The sequence below is a fragment of the Lepisosteus oculatus genome, chromosome 16 (assembly GCF_040954835.1).
Source record: "Lepisosteus oculatus isolate fLepOcu1 chromosome 16, fLepOcu1.hap2, whole genome shotgun sequence".
Taxonomy (NCBI): domain Eukaryota; kingdom Metazoa; phylum Chordata; class Actinopteri; order Semionotiformes; family Lepisosteidae; genus Lepisosteus; species Lepisosteus oculatus.
This window is the reverse complement of record NC_090711.1, coordinates 962,765-982,505: the sequence shown is the minus strand read 5'-3', so window position 1 is coordinate 982,505 and position 19,741 is coordinate 962,765. Positions and strand designations below refer to the sequence as shown.

The 19,741-nt window shown below is 44.4% G+C and overlaps 1 protein-coding gene across 15 annotated transcripts in view; it reads left to right on the top strand.

Moving 5' to 3' along the window:
- The window catches only part of ptprt (protein tyrosine phosphatase receptor type T), a 190,516-nt gene that overhangs the window by 149,067 nt on the left and 21,708 nt on the right, over positions 1–19,741 (top strand). For 5 of the 15 annotated variants that reach the window (XM_015365125.2, XM_015365122.2, XM_015365121.2 and 2 more), the window contains 4 exons: positions 7,284–7,435; positions 10,803–10,880; positions 11,122–11,217; positions 16,638–16,834. In XM_015365125.2, coding sequence (XP_015220611.1) covers positions 7,284–7,435; positions 10,803–10,880; positions 11,122–11,217; positions 16,638–16,834 — 523 coding nt within the window. Of the gene's footprint in view, positions 1–5,786; positions 5,922–7,283; positions 7,436–10,802; positions 10,881–11,121; positions 11,218–16,637; positions 16,835–19,741 lie in introns of all 15 variants that reach the window. The other 10 variants (XM_069179631.1, XM_069179626.1, XM_015365135.2 and 7 more) reach the window with 8 other exon arrangements.

Sequence of the window (19,741 nt, the reverse complement as noted above, 5' to 3'; positions counted from 1 at the left end):
CTGAGATGAAGCAAGGTTTCAGAATTCCTACCTGCCTCCTATTAATAAAGTGAAATTTCTGGCTAAGCTAATGCAGGCTGTTGTGCTGTAGGTACATATCAAAAACAGAAAAACAAATCTATGTATTTCAAAAAACAGTAAAAACCTCTTACCAGGAGGTTGGGTTCTGCCTCTGACTCATCGTGTGACTGCCTGAGCCTATGACACTTACTGCTCCATGCTTCAATAAAAACAAGATTCGGCTCTGGCTTTGCAGCAACAGCTCACCTCCTTATCTCTGTTTTTATTAGCACTAGATTTAGTGGCTATATCTTATATATATATATTCAGGTGTTTTAGGGTGTTATTTTGACTGAATGCAGCTCTATTCACATGGTGGGGAATTTTTATAAATGCCTTCAGATCAGCTTCTTTGCTTCCAGAACTGTGTGAGAAGTAAAAGAAAAAAGACAGTGCATTTTCACCCTTGATTTCAGCAAGGTTGCAGAGTCCAGTTTCCACAAAATAGTCTCAAATGTTCATAGAAATGCAACCAAAAGCACAAAGGATTCAGTGTTCGAGACTCTTTTGAAAGAGGACAGAGTGTCCACTGCAGAGGGGCCGTGCTTTGTTCATTAGGGATGCTCTTAGTTTCCGTGACCCTTAGCAGAAATAAGAAGCCTTGGGCAATGGAAGGTGAGATGAGTCAGTAAATAATACAAGTACTGTAGCATTTTATCATCCAAAAAAGAAATCTGAAAGCAAAAGCAGCAGGAACGTTTTTGGATACCTGGCGTTTTAAGCAAGGAGAGCTGACTGGCTGATTCAGAAGGATCAGGAGCATAGTCAAGCTTTTATTAATGAGCCTTGTTTTTTTCTCATTACATCACACCGCTGTTTGTCTTTCTGTCCAGTCAGTTCAGTTCGAGTCCTGTGTGTCCATCAGATCCCAGCCTGTAGATGGCGAGCAGCACAGGGACAGCAGAGCACTTGGCCTCATTCGATCACAAAGTCTCGTCCATGCGCTTATCGACAAGTCAGCCCGGCTGCCTAGCTCAGCAGCAAGGTCTAGACACCGACAGCTCTTTGTTGGATGACCACAACATAGTAAGACACTAGAAAGAAGCTGTCCTTTTTGGATTTCTTTGATTCTCATGCTACAGCAGATGGTCATCTGTTATTACTTAATATTTTTTATATGACATCAGCTGTGTAAGACTTTAATGATTTATCACATACATCTGGTTTAACCAGAGTATAGAAAGAAATGGAGAAATCAGGGTAAAAACACGGTAGAGAACAGAGTGGAATGATGGTGAAAGATACAGATGGGAAACCATATAAGGCCAAAGTGAAAACATGATATAAGCACAGTAGACCCATGGGAAAACTAATAATACTGTGCAAAAGGCTGGAGGCCTTTGAAACGGCAGTCTCTCATCCCAAGAAACAGAGGAGCCCCTGCCTAGCCTGGACCCAGGCCCTCATGAGCAGACAGATACGTCATCGCTGACTGAACACACTAAATCAGAACATCATCCCTGCAGGTGTAGCGGCTAGTCTGTCACACAGGTCATTCAGAATTTGCTGTGATTGCCCTGTGAACCCCAAAACATTTTAATGATATACCATAGACGACAACGTGAGCATAAAGAACGTCTAAGAAGTCTTTTTTGAGGACGATGAAAGATTGAATTCGTTTCTTGCAGACGGTGTAGAAGCCACAGCTGTGGGATATTTCCCGAGCATGTTAAGGTTTTTAGGGGTTTCGATCCTGTGTTCTACAGCTGCATATTTTTAAAATCAAAGTTCTTGAAATGTAGACGAAAGTCAGCAATCCCCCGCCGTTGTCGCTCGCAGCCCCTTCTCGAGCAGCTGCCTCTCTGGCGTGAGCCCGTGGCCCCAGGCTGGTGTGGGTCAGGGCGCTGCAGGCCCTCCGCCCGCAGGACGCTCCCACTCCCCCGAGACCCAGCCGCCTGCTGCTGCAGCTGCCGTGTGGGAGTGTTGTCAGCACCCCCGTCCCAGAGCAAGCTCTGGTGAGACTGCCACCCCCCTGAGGGCCACGGAGCGCCCTACAGCTGATTCACCCCGAGGCGCTGGGAAAGTTATTCATTCCCTCATCTTTGTGAGAGATGGGTAGTCATTATCGCTACTGTTTGGGTTGTAGGGTCTTTTTGCTCTCACCTGCAGAACCAAAACACGATCGCACAGGGAAGGAGCTGAGCAGCGACAGCCGGCAGGTGATGGATAGGGGCCACGTGCTCTTTTCAGCAGAGGTGCCGCAGCCACTTCATTAGCGGGTGACAGGATAGATTTCAGATGCACAGAGATCTGCCTCCCACATCACACCTGGGGGGACAGATGCTGAACTGTAAGTTTCAATAGTGCAAAAAACCCACAACAGCAGATTTAGAGCTAGGGTGTATACTGTAAAGCAATCTGTTATATATTGTGAAACAATACAGGGTACGGCAATTCTAGCTTGTGAGGAGAGGGATGACAATGATGAACACTGTCGTCCGCACGCTTGTGATTTCATCAGCATTTAGGTTTTCAGGTGTGGAGTGGCTCTAGAGATCTCCTTTCACACTGATGCCTTCCATGCCTGGCACATGAGGTGCTTATACTGTCTGTCTTTTCCCCAGCTCCTTCAGAAACGTGCCTCTTATTGCACAGAAAACCCATGTGGTCTGTCTCCAGGCTCATTGACAGGCAGCCCGATTCATGAAGCCTATGAACACCTACACTGTTAATATAGGGAAGGTATCTTTCACAGATTTGTCAAGCCAAAGAAAATGAATTTTTAATTTGAAGAAAAAAAAATGAAAGTACAGTTTTTGTAGATCACGGTCATCGTCTTGAAGTTCTGGTCTGCGCTACATGACGTTAAAAATCAAAATCAAACCTCGTCTTTCAGAGCTCTGGTTTAATTCTAGCTCTGATGAACAAATTAATCACCCACTCCTCCCCTGCCATGTGTTAAAATAGCAAAAAGAAAAGTCTTGTTTTCTAACCCTGTGGAAGTCGGGAGTTATCCGAGACCAGCTCTTGTGTGCTCTCCTCACCCCCCTTTGCTGTCTGTCTGCTGGACGGGTGTGGACCAGCTCTTCTGTGCTCTCCTCACCCCCTCTGCTGTCTGTCTGCTGGACGGGTGTGGACAAGCTCTTGTGTGCTCTCCTCACCCCCCTCTGCTGTCTGTCTGCTGGATGGGTGTGGACAAGCTCTTGTGTGGAGGCGATGATGGACAGACATCATGTAATTTCTGGTCATTACAGCTTGTGCTGGGCGATCACCTCGCTGTTGCATGCTGGCTGACTCATCCAGTCGCTAATTGCATTTACTTAAGTGTTTATTTATCTGTTATCTTGACCCAGGGAGGAGATTTATGTATTTATAATAGCTCTACCTGATCTGCATGCTGCTTTCCATAGGAGTGCCAGTTGATTGTAATTTACACTATCAGGCTCTCAATTAGACAGCAGCTGCTTTTCTCTGTGTCACAGTCAAACTGTGCATTTTAAATCAATAACTCACACTTGGCAATTGATTTAAAAAAATATAGGATAATAGTCCTGAATATTAAAAACATGCAATTAGTGAGGTTACACCTAGAAAATACCATAACACTGGAATTTGTAGAACCAGATAATGGTAGCTTTCCTTTTAATTAAGTACTGGTTTGACATTCATTAAATAAGGATTATCTCTAGTTCATTGCTGCTTACAATATGCAAGAAATTTGTCATTTAAATGAGTCCATTACAAAATATCGAAGAGGCTGTTCAATTGAGAAAATTCCCATAATTAACTCTGTGTAATCTTTCAGGATGCCAAATGATTACAGGGAAGTTCAGTGTTGCTTTGAACCACACAGCATCATATAATGACACACTCGAACCGTGGGCCCTTCAAGAGTCGTGGGGGTTGCAAGGCTGGGTAAACTGGTTTATAATCAGAACCCCTTTAATGAAGGAGGCAGGCAGCCTGCGCAGGTCACACATCCATTCGCACACGGGGCGGGTGTGGCGCTGCCACAGGTGAGCTCTGGAGAGAGCTGCTGTGTTTCCTCGCCTGTGGCTCTGCAGTGCTCTCTCTCGGGTACGTTACTCTCCCTGCCCTGCAGAGACGCACAATGCTTTATCGCTGCTATATTAAAACCTGCAGCGTTAACTGGGGAAAAAAACACGCACAGCCAAGGGAGGTGGCTGTGTGTTGCTGCATATTGCCTCATAGGGCTTTTCAAAGTGCAGTGTTTACTACTGTCAGCCTGTAATCCCCCCCAGAACAAGCTGACTTGAAATACTTTTGCAGTTGTCACAATATGCAGTTTCTTGCTCTCTATCCCTTGAGGAAGACTTCAGAGCAGAGTGAGAAATGCAAACCAGGCTCTTGGAAGTGCAGGATGTACATACAGTATAATGCCTTCGTTTTTTCCCCCAATATTGCCAGGATAATTATATCTGTGATGTAAAAAAAAAACAATTACAAAACTGTATATATTTTGGGATTCCCTCTTATAGACCCTGGTCGAGAATAATGCAGGGTTTTGAAAAGAAAGTTGTAGCCCCTGCCAGCAGCTTCGAATATGTTGGGGATTCACGGATTCCCAGCCCTTATGTTCCACTATGGCTGTTTTATTATGAGCTTTTGGAGGCGTGAGCCGTTCGCTCAGTCAGACTGGGCACAGGCAGAAGGCTTCGCCAGGGCTATCAGCTCCTCAAATGGTAGAGCTGCAGTTCATCCAGGTGTGCCTCAAATGCAACCTGTGCCAGCATACCCCTGCCAAAAATAATATTGAAATGTTTGGCGTCATCTCCAGAGGAATATAAGAAATATGGTATCTGGTAGCTAAATATCCAAGTATTTCATCCAGCCATTTCTTAATAGTAGCCAAGGTATTGGCTTCAACAACTTGAATGGATTGCTTGTTCCAAAGTCCCACGGCCCCTTCAGTAATGCAGTAAGTCAAAGGCAAGTTCCTGTCATGTCCCTCTTTAAAACTCCCTGTTGAATTGCATGTTATTGGCTGGAATCTTGTTTGCATGTTAGTGTGGCAGTAGTCCTGTTTAAGTACACCCCTCACACATCCACCTCTACACTGGCTGCTATATTGTGAATCCAGGACCACATGGGCAGGACTAAAGTGGTGAATCCTGAGCATCCGTTGGATCCGAGCTGCTGCTGTAGCACACCTGCATTTTGTCCTTCTGCTCAGCCCTCCTTCATCATCATCATCTTACTCCCTGCCAGTGTGCTTTAATAGCAAGCTGCCCCTGGCATGTCACTGGCTCGCATGTTTCAAACAAGCCTTCAAGAATTAGTTAATAGCATTAGCTTACTACAGAATAGAGAGTTTCAAGGTCCAGTAATGTGGAATCAGGTTTAAGAATTCTTGAACAGAATATCACCCTGCAACTCACAACTGGCAACCCACTGAAGTTCAGCAGGTGTGAGCCTGGTCAGTACCTGGATGGGAGACCTCCTGGGAAAAACTAAGGATGCTGCTGGAAGAGGTGTTAGTGGGTCCAGCAGGGGGCGCTCACCCCAAGGCCTATGTGGGTCCTAATGTCCCCAGTATGGTGATGGGGACACTGTACTGTAAAAATGTACCGTCCTTCAGATTAAATTAAAAACTGAGGTCCTGACTCTCTGTGGTCATTAAAAATCCCAGGGTGTTTCTCGAAAAGAGTAGGGGTGTAACCCCGGCATCCTGGCCAAATTTCCCATTGGCCCTTACCAATCATGGCCTCCTAATAATCCCCATCTATTCATTGGCTTAATTACTCTGCTCTCCTCCCCACTAATAGCTGGTGTGTGGTGAGCGCTCTGGCGCACAATGGCTGCCGTCAGATCATCCAGGTTGGGCTGCACACTGATGGTTGTGGAGGGGAGTCCCCATTACCTGTAAAGCGCTTTGAGTGGAGTATCCAGAAAAGCACTATGTAAGTGTTAGCAATTATAGTTATTTCTTTATTACATTAAAGAATGTAATTCATACATTAATGTGTGATTTATCTCCATCCATGAAATAAATAAATCTAGTGCAAAATCCTCAATAAATCTCGATTTTGTATGCAGTTTCTCTTTTGAAAACATGGGACCCCTTAAAATTCTACCCTGTATGTTCAGCTTGTCTATCTGGTAATTGAATGTGTAGTTGTATCCTACTCATATCAGCCCCACGGCAGCTGTGGGTGAGGGGACATTACACATGCAATCTGAGCATGCCTAATGACTTTGCTTTCTTGTACAGCAGTGCACTCTGGGTATGATGTGCCTGAATCGCTTTGTTCCACATGGCAAGCATTTGTAATCCTAATGGTGTGAAAGACCACACAATGCTGAAAACTGCAGATAAGTGTGATGCGAGAAATGGAACAAACGTTTTATGTTGTAACACAGAGTAATACAATTCTCGTTGAAGCTGCCAGCAAAGTATTTTTCTCCCAACCGTAAAAGGCAAATGGAGAAGTTATTGCGCAATTACCCGGCCGTCCCGGGCGGTGCTGACCGTGGTCTCGGCTTGATGGACGTTTGTCACAGAATACCCGGCGGCAGAGATTAGGACGTTTACACAGCCAGATGGAAACGGTTCAACGGAATCAGCAGGATCCAGATTTAGAGTGATGACGACTTTCTCATGCCCTGGGGCTGAGATAGTCACTGCAGAAGAGTATGAACTTTGTAAATGCTGCCTACATCCAAATGCACCAAATTATTGATGCTCTGTTTAGAGCTAGATAAGAGCAGTGAAGAATACAGAGGGAATTATCTGTTTTACAGCAGGAATGATGTCTGAGACCGCTGTGTGCCTGTCATTTCCCTGCTAATTATAAACAACATATGGAGAGAGCTGCAGTTCTGTCTGTCCATTACTAGAGAGCTGCGGTTCTGTCTGTCTGTCCATTACTAATTTCAGTTTTCTGGTAAAGTGGTTTATGTGTTGTTGTTGTTGTTGTTGTTTTAAAATTCCTGCAGTTTTTTTCTCTGCAGGCGTAAATTGCTGTGACTTGAAAGACAACACAGTCGAGTCAGGTGTCAGATAAAATAGATGTTTCAGAATATGTGGATTGTTCTTATTTTACTGTTACATATCAAATACATTTGATGGCCCAGGGACCTAGAGTAGACTGCATTCTTACTTCCTGAGCGGTCCTGGGCCTTTCAGTTCCAGGTCACAGATAGTCTCTGCTCAGTGTGTTGTGTGCGATTAGTGCTCTTTGATTCTTCTGTTCCTCTCCTGGAATTCGGAGCTCTATCCACGTGTGAATGAAACTGTCTCGCTTGTTTTGAAAAACCTCAAGGAAACTTGCCAAAAAGCAAAAGGAGACACAGAGCAGCAGCACGCAGCGGGAGATGGGGCCCGTGGGCACTGTGGACAAGAGCACTGCCAAGGTCAGCACCCTCCACAAGGACGACCCCTTCTCCGCCAGCACCCAGGACATCAACGGCTTCTGTGAGTGTGTCTCCCATTCCTCCTCTCTCCCTTCTCCCCGGACCCCGCTCTGCTCCCCCCACTTCGCTGCTCTCCTCTCTCCCTCTCTCCTCTCTTACCCACATTGCAGTGCGACACGCTGTTACTCTCCACACTCGCGCTGGAACTGAAATGGCAGAGTGGGCAAAAAGTGGGTGTATGAACTTGATTGCAAGATGTGACCTGGTGGATTTATCGATTGATTGGCTGATTCATTCAGTCACGGCTCATTAAGGTGCGATTTTCGCTGCTCCCTTAACAGAGTTTCTCAAAATGACATCCATGAACAATGAACGCACACTAGTATTCTTATCTTTATGGTAACATCCCCACTGGATTGTTTGTCCAGAGTTAATTTGCAGAGACATTTTCTCAGATTGATGCCCACGTTGAAAGTAACATATAAACGTGCATGGAGGGCTTTAAACATTGTCAGAACAGCTGAACTGTAGTCTCCTGTCTAAGGGTCTGTGCATAGTACCCCTTTGAGGGAACAGAAGCATTCACCATACAGAGACTAACCAAGGGCACATGGAACCTATCCACCTGTACCAAGTCAAACCTGCAGAGCCAACTCCATGTTCTTAATAGTCCTATGGGAAAACTAGCTGCAAACTGCACAAGATACCTTACATTAAAACCTGTCGTGTCTCTGCTGTCTGTTTGCGTGTTTTAGTGCCTATTTGTTTTCCATTTCTGAAGCTGAGGTTATTTTCTGATTGCAAACCAGAGTGAGGAGATTGCATATCTTGTAATTGTTCTGCATTGTAGCAGCTGTAAAATTAGCACGAGGCTGTGTGCTTTGAGTTCAGGCACAGTGCTTTGACAATACAGTCCCTCCACATGATTGCAGCTCTTAAAACACAGACTGTTAATAACAGACTGTGTGCAGGTTAGTTCGGTGCCACTGATTCTCATACAACATCATGCTGCCATATCAGGCTGTGGCTTTGAAGTCCCACAAGCTGTAATAGGGCATAAAACACTTGAGCTGTACTGATAGAATTTGAAGATCAAAGTGTAATCTGGTCTCTTATTATGAACGGAGTACCATTTAAACTGACCCAAAGTTATCAAGGCACATCTTTTCAAAGAAGAACAAGAAAGAAAAAATAAAGGTTTACGTTTTAAACTTCGGTGTGTCTTCCTGCGTTGTGGCAATAATTAGATTCTGTTCTGTTCCTTATTAGCAAAATGTCACAGTGGCCTTTCTGGGTTTAATAATTCTGTAGCACAAGGCAACCTTCACTCTTGTCTCTGCTGAAATATTGGATATCCTTTCCTGTGCAAAATGGCCTGCAAACCACCTACGTTAAAGTTCACATCACATCTTAAATGAAAATCTTTCTGCCTATCTTTGTTCTGTGTGTAACTATGGTTCAGAAAGTAAACAATGCCAAAATGCATTTTGCGTTATTTTTTATTTTGATTATTTTTGTGTTAAGTGACCTATTGTATTAAATTGCTTTCTCACTGCACATACTTGTTGGTAAATGTGCAGTATGTATGTAACGGTTTAAGTACAGCTCTTGATAGCACTGAAAGTGTTGATGTAATGCATGCCAGCATATCTGCAAGCTGATTCCTGATGAACACCCCCGCACCCTCCCTCCAGAACACTCCCTTTCTTGACACTTGAAACACCTGAGGCCTCGTGGGCTGCTTCGCCGACGAACCGGCTACGGTCCTCGGTTCGAGATGAAAGCCCACTCTCTCCTTCCAGTGGCCCTCAGTTCCACAGACAAAACACAAATGCTCAAGCCGACAGACGTGTTGCTGCAGGAAATGTGGAATGAAGCTGATTTATTTTGAGAAGTCCTTGTCAAAAAAGCTTGCATATGTAGATAATTAATTCCAAGCCCCTTCACACCATACCAGAATAATATTTCATTCAGAATTGTCAGCATCTCATTCTTGAAGTGCTACATCGGTGACGCAGCAGACTCGTTGCTCCGTTAAAGGGGTCTAATTGACGTCTGGTACAGTAGGTGTGTGTACTGCAGGAAACTCCGGTGTCCTGACAGACGTCAGGAGTGGCTCTGGGCATCAGGGCTTTGCAAATATGCATTCCTGATGAAAACAAAAAGCTTGAACTTTCAAATAAGGATAAATTGGGGATTTGGCCAGTGCCAGGTTAGATGTGATGCAGCTTCATTCCAAATCCAAGTACACTAATTCCACCTTCATCACCTGATTTGCTGAAAGCAGATTTTTCTGTTGGATGATGAAAACATTCCAGCGGTGTTGTTTAGCAGAATCTGATTGCTCTGTATCCATAGATAATGCTTTCTTTATGGATATTATTTTTGTTTTGTTTTTAAAAATTACACATATTAGAAGCACCCAGGACAAGCTCTGTTAGAAGTGGATTATGGCTAATGAGGCAGAAACAATTTTTTCTGCAAACAGAATAGATTTAATATTAGCTTTTAATAATTACATGGATGGTGTAGCAAGTAGCACTTGTGATATTTAATGTACAAAACGTTTGCTTTCAAATGTAAAGCTATTATTGTGCTGCTGTTGAAGTACTTTCCCTTGGTAGTGAAAAAAATTGTCTAAAATGTTATTTTTTTGTGCTTTGTAACTGGGTATGTAGAACTATGTAGTTTGAACGTTAGAGATCAATTCAAACCTGAATAAATAAACAGAACACTGAAAATGTCTTCTATTATTATTACACGGAGTAGTAGTAATCCAGAGTAGAGTAACATTTCACACTCGGTATTAAGACCATGTAATGTGTCTGTGAGTGACTGCTTATGCACTGCTCTCTAATTGTAAGCAAATGAGTCCTCCTCCTCCTCAGTGCTGCTGTCTTCCTCTTGGGGTTTCACAGCTTCCTTATTTCAGAATTCTCTCTTTTCTCTGGGGCTCTGTGTGAGGGAGTCCTGGGGGAGGGGAAGGAGACTTAATTGACCATTCGGTTAAATTTCTGAATGCTGAGAACGTAATTGTTGAGTTGCAGTATTTGTCTCTTTAAAGCCGCGCAGGGTAAGTCACGGTGCGGCAGAGCTGCACTCTCCCCAGTGTGAAGGTCAGAGTCCAGCTGCCATGGGCAGTCGAGGTGCGTGGTCACAAGGGCTGACAGCATGCAGACGTAGTGTGAGGTGCAGCCCAGTTGGGGTGTGCCAGTTATTTTGGGGTTCATGCTTGTACTTTGGGGGTTCATGCCTGACCCCTGGGGGACGTGTCTGATCTCTGGGGGGGGGGTGTCTGACCTCACGCTGCTCTCTGTGGTTGTATCACTGAGACACGTCACGGCTTCTGTGCGTCTGTCCCGGCGTTGTTTTTGGTGCCTGCCATTCTGTGTTGATTCCTAAACACTCCTTGTATCTCTTCTCCCCAGCCACCCCCCCTCCCCGCTCCTTTTCTATGCAGAGCAAAACTCTCCAAAGCAAAAGCCTCTTGAATTCCTACTACTCAGGTACAGCATGCCTGCTTTGAGTAACCTTATAACCTTAGAGATGTCTTGGTTTACAGTAGGAGAACAGAGCTGGATTTAGCCACTGCTGAAGGCTGACTACAGACATCCTTCTTCATAAGAAGTATTTATTTCTTATTTAAAGAGACTGGTAGCGTGAAGTTAGTCATTTCACGAAAAACCGAACAGATGGTTATTTTGGTTTTGTCTGAAAACTGTGTTCATCTCCTGTCTGTGGTTATAGACAGTCCGGTCAAGCAGCAAACACTAACTTCTGTCTTCCTGCCTGTGGCTGCCCCTCCAGTGACCTCGGACCCTGTTCCCCCAGTGTCATCTTTAGGTGAGCCTGACTGCCTTCTTTCATTTACACACATTCTGGAGAGTGTCTTTAACATCATGATAATTAAAAAATCAATTATGCTTCACTGTTCTTTAAGGAGTAAATTAATTTATCTTACAGTAGCAAGAAATAAAAAAAAATAGGCAAATATAGTAAAGTTATTGCGATGATACAAATGTTTCACTGTTTGTAACAACACAATGGAAGTCACTCCCAAAATGAAACACACTCAGCAGTTTAGGGATATGTAAATTCTTTGTTAATAATAGCATCTTAATTTGCTTTCAGCATTCTACTCTTGCTGTATTATCTGTGTTTCAGGAAATTGAAAAGTGCCATTAGCACTGTAGTACGTAAAAAACGCATCCATAATCTTAATGAACTCTAATTGCATGTAAGAGATGTGATTAGAATTGAGATCTTGAAAGCGAGGGTGACATTTTAACAGTTTTGATTTTAATGCAGAAATATTAACGTCTTCTGTTTGATGGAACAAGGCCTTGAGGTGTATGTGTGTGTGATCTCTTAAATGACTTTGCGTTCAGCTTCATTAAAATGCCAGGAACGCCATGTGGTGCTAATCGTGGAGACAGACAGTCTTCCTCCTCCTCCCCCAGGCAGTGTCACGGTGCTCTACAGCCCTGGACTGTAAGGTTATTGTGCTGCCTCTGCAGCTTCACCCCTAGTGGCTTTTCAGTTAAACTCTGGTTGTTGTCCTACACAACGGCTTTGACGTCTTTAGGTGACCAGAAATAATCTCCCTGAAGGGACGGTGCTGATTCCTGCAGCAGGCTGTGAGAGGGCCTTCTCAGCATGGGCACGTGACGCTGCTGACAGAAAGGATTGCTTTTAATGCCCTGCTGACACACCAGTTTAGCCACATGGGGAATAGCTTTGTGTTTTGCAAACAGAGCTGAACTGTGTAAGGCACTGTCAAACAACACAGCATTCGCTCACTCTTGTTTGAAACGTTTATTGATTCTTGTAGTACATTTGTACTGTAAGACCTGCGTAAATTGCCTGTACTACATGCCATAATCATCTTGTTTCTCAGTCAATAATTTGCTCTACTCATTCATCCTGACTCCACACTGCTCCTGCAGTGCTGAGTAAAAATATATACACTGAGTCTAAAACTTTCCTTTCCCGGTCCTTCCCTTTTACCACTGGGTGTTCTTTATAAAAGCTTTAAATTAGCTTCTGTTGTTGTTCTAAGGTCAGTTTTTCTACAGTGCAAAAAGGCACATTTTTGTGAAAGAGGGGAGTAAAGCTGCCCTTTGACACCTGCCTGTGCACATGGCACTTGATAAATGACGGCAGGATATTGTCAGTTATTGAGTGCTATCTGACAGCAGTGACCGCACAAGTGATCACAATGAGTCTTCCTACAATGAGATCTTCAGTACCTGACATTATTGAGTATAATAGCTGAGCAGAGTATATTATTAAATTACAGTAATTTATTCCTTATCATTATGTGGTTGTTACCCTTGATCTGTTTGGAAACTCTCAGTACCAGCCCTTAAAGTAAAGAATGGGTGCTTTTATTTTACAAGTTCCTTAAGATCCCCTTTCAGTTGCATGTGCTGCCATTTCCTCCCGATGGAAAACAGCCCTGCTGATGAATTCCACTCACTTAATGCACAAGTGCATCTTTACTCAAACCTAATTCTGTTCTTTACTCTCGTAACTTTGATCTGAGCTGCAATCAGCACCAGAGCTCTCTGAGAGACGTCTCGAGAGAGAGAGCTGCAGGCACAGTGAACTGGAGCGAGAGAGAGGCAGGTATGGACAGAGACAGAAAGAAGCTGAGAGAGAGAAACTGACCAAGAGGGCCAGAGCAAATACACAAAGAACTAGAGAAACAGTTAGAGAGGCATTTCTATTAAAGCTGCTGAGGACTGGACACAGCTCCTTTGTGACCGAAGGAATGAGGTCACTGTCCTCCTGTGATTAGATCGGAAGTCTGTAGCGAGGCCCGGGGTCTTACTATCTCCTAAGAAGTTAACTTTTTTACCTGGGGCAAGAATAATGGGAGTTGAAGACCTGGACTGGCCAGATTCCACTCTTACAAACCTGCATGTTTCTGTCTCTTATAAGCAAGGCTTATGCCCACCTGGGTAGGAATTTTGTTTCGACCAGCCGACTAAATGATCAGTTGGCATGAGGAACAACAATCCAGGCGAACACTGACTGGTCTCCATGTTCTGGGTAACATTCCCAACATTTCTCAGAACTCAAGAACAGAACTACAACTCAGCTTTTATGACTTTTCTGAAATGAGGCTTGATATTTGATTAAGGATATTTTAATTTCCCATCTTCCACCTGTTAGAGACCAAATGTGGTACCTTCTTTTAAAAAAAAAAGCAGTCATGATTAATCCAGGGATATGAACTTAAAAGGAGCAATATATTGTTCTCGCACATACTGTAGGAAAATACAACCCATTATAAAGAAAGCCTTTTAATCCTATGCTTATTGTATGTAATGGAGGCACATTTTAACGTAATTTAAAATGTCATTACCTTCTTCCATACAAAGAGCTGTCAAATGTATTTCAGCATGGAGACTAATTGTTGTTAATGGTAGGGAGCTACGTTGTTTAGCGATAATGCAGCAGCACTGATAATTGAGCTTAATGCAATTCCAGTGCTAAATATGTCTCTCAGCCTTACACAATAGCTGGTAGAGAGCATTGCTTTAATAAGGAGGTTATTATAAATAAGTGCTGTATTCAGCTAGTAAATTATATTTGCAAGCTTTGGCCTCCATTCCATTAGCCATGTGAGCAACACCTTTGAAATGCAAACATATGCGATCCCTGTGGGATCGTCTCAGTAAGCTGTCGTGAGGGGCTGTCTTTGCTCAGTTTGAGTGAATGCCCTTGAACTCCACACTGCCATTAGCACCCTGGTCTTCACTGAGGGTTGCAAACGCAGATAAACTCACCCTGGTCCAGCCATGGCAGGCCTCATAGCACTATGGGTAGAAAGGAATGAAAAATACGGCTCGCATTAGTGTCCTTTCTGCACTTCACACTGTCACCGGGTCTTAGATGCTGTCAAGTCGCATGATTGTAGTTTCTCGAACTTATCGAAGAGTTGTGATCTTTTTCACAGTGAGAGTGCTTGTTATTGGTAAGTCTAATCTCTGTCTGAGTATAGCCCAAAAAGCATCGGATAGAACCCCTGTCTCTTTGCGTCTTTGAAAGTGACTGAGGCACAGTCCCTGCAGGTACTGCATCCTGTAATCCGCCACATACTCACACCTTGCACTGTTGGCAGAGCAGACGGCTCTATCCTCTGTTACACAGAGGGAAAAGTGGAGCTCGGGTTGAAGCTGTCACTTCCAGCGTTTCACATTTCAGCTGCTAGTGCATGCTCTGGCCTGGTACCGTTGACAGCTCACTGTTTGACTGACAGCTGCGTGGACTCTGTTCTTTGTTGTTCTCTACTCCACTGATATGATTTATTACCCTGTCACCTGCTGTGTATACTCTAGAATGTATAAATAAAATAGCCATTTTAAAGATTGATACAAAGGACAAGAAATCACATTATTAATATTGTGTAATCTATGTTTTTATCTGCACTGCTTTTTGAAACAGGGCTATATATACACAGGATGGTCTGTGGTTAAACATGTCTCTGACCTTCGTCCTTGCCCTGAAGCATTATAGCCTAATATTTCAACGGCTAATGCTTGGCCTGTTCTTGGTAATATTTACAACCTAATATACCCTTTGGGTTGCCACTCTGAAAGTTTCTCTGGCAACAAAAGAGAAAAACAACTGAATAATGAATGAGCACAGAGCTGATCTTCGGGTCGGGTGATGGGGCCTCGGCAGCAGTAGATGGAGAAAGCTGAGCAGCCCCAGGGCCGCTGGTGAGACCTGATCTCTCAGGTCAATAGTCTGCACTCAGGCCTCGGTCTGGGCCAGTGAAACTCGCTCGGGGTACAGGGCGGGTGTCCTCTGGCTTTCCTTCTGCCTAGACCTTTTAATAGTTAGCCAACTGCATCTGTTACTGACTTCATTGACCTAAATGACTGTTTCCAGTTCTGGGACCATACAGGATTTTGTTTCCAATCAGACATGCAGGGCTTTGCCTGTTCCCAACCAGAAGCGAATATTATTGATTGAGACAATAAAGCCTCCGACTACATACTGTACAACCAACAGCTTATTGGAGCATTGGGCATTTCAAAAATGAAAGTGGTACATTTTAATAACACTATATTCTCCAATATGTGATGGGGATGTTCAGGTAATTGCAGTCTTTGGGTAAGGTTATTAATATAGTAGGTATATGGTTTTATATGTACTTAACTGTATGGTTGATACAGTGTGGAAGATCTTGTTTCTTACATCTATTGCCCATAAAGCCCTGATTTCCTGAATATCCCAGACTGTGGGAGAGTACAGTAAGTAAACATATTCAGTGTTGGTGTGGGTGGTGCAGTTTGATTAACCTGTACTGCTACATTTATGTGTGAAGTGTCACAGATAAACGGGAGAAGCCGTAGTCGCCTTTTCCTTTCCTTTCTGATGTTGTCGTTATTGGCCTGTGCTCTCTGTGCAGGGAGCCTCAGATGGCTTTGTGTGGAAAACAGAAGCAAAATCGCTGTTTCTTGTGCAATAAATTGACTCTGCCGGCATTCTCCCCAGTCTGAGAGCCTCCCCCCCCCGGTTGAATCTGATAGCAGCCTGAACACACCATGGCAAATTACTCATATTTCATTAGAGTTGTTGTGGCAGGAAGTATTTGGAGTGGATTAGACTTTTGCATAGAATCACTTGAAGTGTGTAATGAACTTTCAAGGTAATTAAGACACAAATAGCAACGTTAATAAAAAAACCCTTCCACACTTACACGGTGCTTAATGTGGATAATGTGTGTAATACAGAGAGCTGCTCTGCGGTTTAGCTCAATGTTTCTTACCAGTGCCCAGATTACCCTTCATAAACAGCTTCCTCAGCTCTTGCAATTATAGTCTATGTGGAAGTCAATTCCAACAAAGTTTTGCAAAGGGGCATCAATTTGCTGTGTGTTCTTTAATAACACTGTTTCGGAAGCATGCAGACAGTCTGCAGGTTCCCACCACTGGGTTAAAGATCCGAGACCCCAGCTTCCAGTTTACTGCCCAGGAGCTCACTACTGTGAGCATGTTGTTTCCACCCTGATACATGGGATTATTTTAGCCATGTATCCTGGAGCTCTGCCTGGGACCCCTGGTGATCTGTCCAGAACAGAACCACTCCTCTGACAGATCTCAGTTTGGAGGTCACGGCCATCTATGCAGTGACATCTTGAATATGCATGCCGTTGTATTTAGAAGTGTGTTATGAGCCTATATATTGATTGACCTTTATCGCGATGCCTCTCTGACGGCCTCCTCTCTCCATGCCGCCCCCCGCAGACAGCGGCCACGGGGAGATGCCCCAGCCCACGCTGACCATCCAGACCTACCCCTATGGGGGCTGCGAGTCGGTGGAGATGTCCTACCAGGCCGGGCAGTTCCAGCCTGCCATCCGCGTGGCAGACCTGCTCCAGCACATCACGCAGATGAAGTGTGGCCAAGGCTACGGGTTCAAGGAGGAGTATGAGGTAGGAATGGTTAGTACTGCTTTCTCCTCTACTGCCCAGAGCTGGCCTGCTGCAAGCGCATCACATCGAGCTGAGCAAAGTTGCGCTTTGCGGCGGTTCTGGCACGGGGACGTGGGCGGGGCAAGGCGCAGCTGGGAGGCAAGACCATGTTTCCGCATTCCCCTGGAAAACACACTGGCAAGTGGGAATTCCCTGTTTTTTCCTGTTTTCCTGTGCTTAAAATGGTATGAAGTAAATGGATTTCATGCACACTTACCAAAATTGCCCCACAACATTCTTGATTTATCGACTTTCCCGGGATTTCAAGGGGATCATCTGCGAAATAACTGCGCTGGTGTTCCCACGGTCCGTGGCTCAGTGCATTATTGGAAAAGCATGGGTGCGTGGGCATGGAGGTGTCTCCTGGCTACCCGGCTGTGCGGTGCAGGATGACTGATCGCCAGCCCACTGCAGCCCGCCTGTCCCACCTGTCTACTCTGAGGAGGGCAAGGGGTCGCTCACTGTGTCGATATCTATCGACTGAGTCCGAGCAGCCAGGCTACAGTTGTTCTTGGACACCAGAAGCTCTCATTTATTTTTATTTTTTTCATTTATATGTCTTACCGCAAGAGACGATTGTTTGTCTTGAAACTGTTGCCATATGTGTGTATCGGCAATCAGAAGAGGAACATTTTAAGTTTGAAACCAATTTTGCACTTGTTATGAATCTAAAATCCACTACAGGTTTTATTCTCATAAATAATAAAACATTTGCAGTTAATACAGTTTCAAGTTCAAGCCCTTGTATTCAAATGTGTGACCTCCATTCCCCAATCATATTCATTTTTCCATTTTTGTGTAGAGATTAAATTTAACCGTTTGCTTTTAGTTTTTCTTTTTCCAGAGACACTATAGAGATTGCAGGCTTATAAAATATTTATAGAATACAGACTTACAAAAAACAACATTAATATTGATAGGTTTTCCATATGAGAATTTGTATTCTAATAAGTCCGTCTTGTTCAAGATCCTGCCTTTAAAGAAATAAAGTTCTGATGGGATTTCCTACTTCTGCAGCTACGTTGGTTTGCAGGTTTTTTATTGTCTTCATTATTTTTCAAAGACAAGCTGTAGCTCTGTGCTGCCACAGCGGCACTGATGCTGTTCTTCGGGGATGTGATTCAGAGAGGGATGATATTCAAGAGCAGGTTCGTGGGGATGCATCCACCACTTCAAGACAGAAATAAGAGTGTTTTGCAAGCCATTTTGAAGGTTTTGTTGTTTGCTTTTCTATTACATTTGACGGTAATGCTCATTTCCACTGTGCTTCCTACAGTGTATGAGTATCCATTGCTGTCCCGGACACATTTTGCTTCCTCTTTTACAATTTGACGATGCGTAAAGGCGATCGAACGAGATTCTGTACCTTCACAGTCACAGACAGGTGGAGACATTCTAAATGACAAAGAATGTTAAACACAAGAACAAAAAAAGAGCCTAGCCTTTTTGTAATGGTCTGCTGCTTCATTATTTTATTCCATAGACAAGCCAGTTTAATGGTTTTTTAATGTTCGTCTCTTTATAAGCATGAATACTAATTCTACAAAAGTGCAGTCTTAAGATGCATTTGCATTGCAGAGGCCATCTATTCAACTAGTAGACAGCTTGCCGAGCAGAGACACCCACAGAGACTAGCGTTAGAGCACCTTGGAGATCAGGAGCAGGGAAACTGGTGGTGGGGGAGGGTCACAGACAGGAAATTACAAGTCTTAATAATGAGCCCTGTCTTCCAGTGCCTGCAAGACGAGAGTCAGGAGCTCCTTTGATGAGTCCAGGCTGAAGAAATTGTCTTTTTCCTTCCCAGTGAGAATGTTGTCGGGCCTCTCTTTTATCATAATTCACAGCCAGGTCTGAAAGAGTGGCTGAGCGAGGACAGGTGGGAGAGGCAGAGAGAGTCACGGGGCACACAAGGGAGACGGATCTAGAAACGCAGAGAGTGAGTTCCACACACATAGGAAAACAGTATATTTGTATCTCTCCTCCTCCTCCTCCTCTGTAAAGTGCAGTTTTAAACTACATCTATTAGCAATGCCAGCCCCAGCCCCGGTGCTCAGTGACAGCGCCAGGACTGAGCCTTTCTGCTCACACCTGTTGAGTAGGAGCAGAGAGGCCTGGAGCCTCCACTGCTATCCTGCACATGGGGGCCGCACTGCACCCCATCCAAGCTTGCAGCTGACACGCTATTTGCTTATGGCATGACCCATTCCCCTGCCAGTACATCTGAAATTTAGATGCTTACACGCTCTGGGGGGTTCAGTAATAGCTGGGGAATGGGTGGAGGCTACCAGTCTGTGGATATGGCTGTGGCAAAACAGTATGTACCACATGCAGATAACTCCCATCACTCCTGCATCTTGTACTTTGTTGAGACCCTTCCTTTGTCTTTCAGTTGCTGAAGTGCATTACTTTGTGCCAGATCGGATTTTCACCATGTTCAGGTTTTTCTGCTGCTCTGGTCTTGTGTTTATTTTAGTGCGGGAATGAAGTGCACTGATCTCAATCTCCAGACTTTCAGAATCAATGCATTCTGGATTTCTTTTGCTCGACGTGGAGAAGGGAGAATAGTGCCCTGCTGGGCTTACATGAGCAGCTGGAGTAATTAGCATGGATGTACAGTATGGCTAACTTCTCCAGAAGGCTGTGACGCTCTCTGGTCTTAACGCTGATCCTTGCGTGCGCGTGTGCGCACACGGTGCGGTTGCCAGGGAGACGAAATGCCATAGAAGACTCTTCCGTCTGGGTGCTGCCCTCTGTCCCATAGAGGACACCTTCCCACCCGTCCACCTTTAAACGTGCTTAATCAGCGCTGCTCTCCATCAGTCACTCGCGGCAGGTTCGATCCACAGGCCGCGTGCGGTGTGGGAGAGCTTCTGCTGC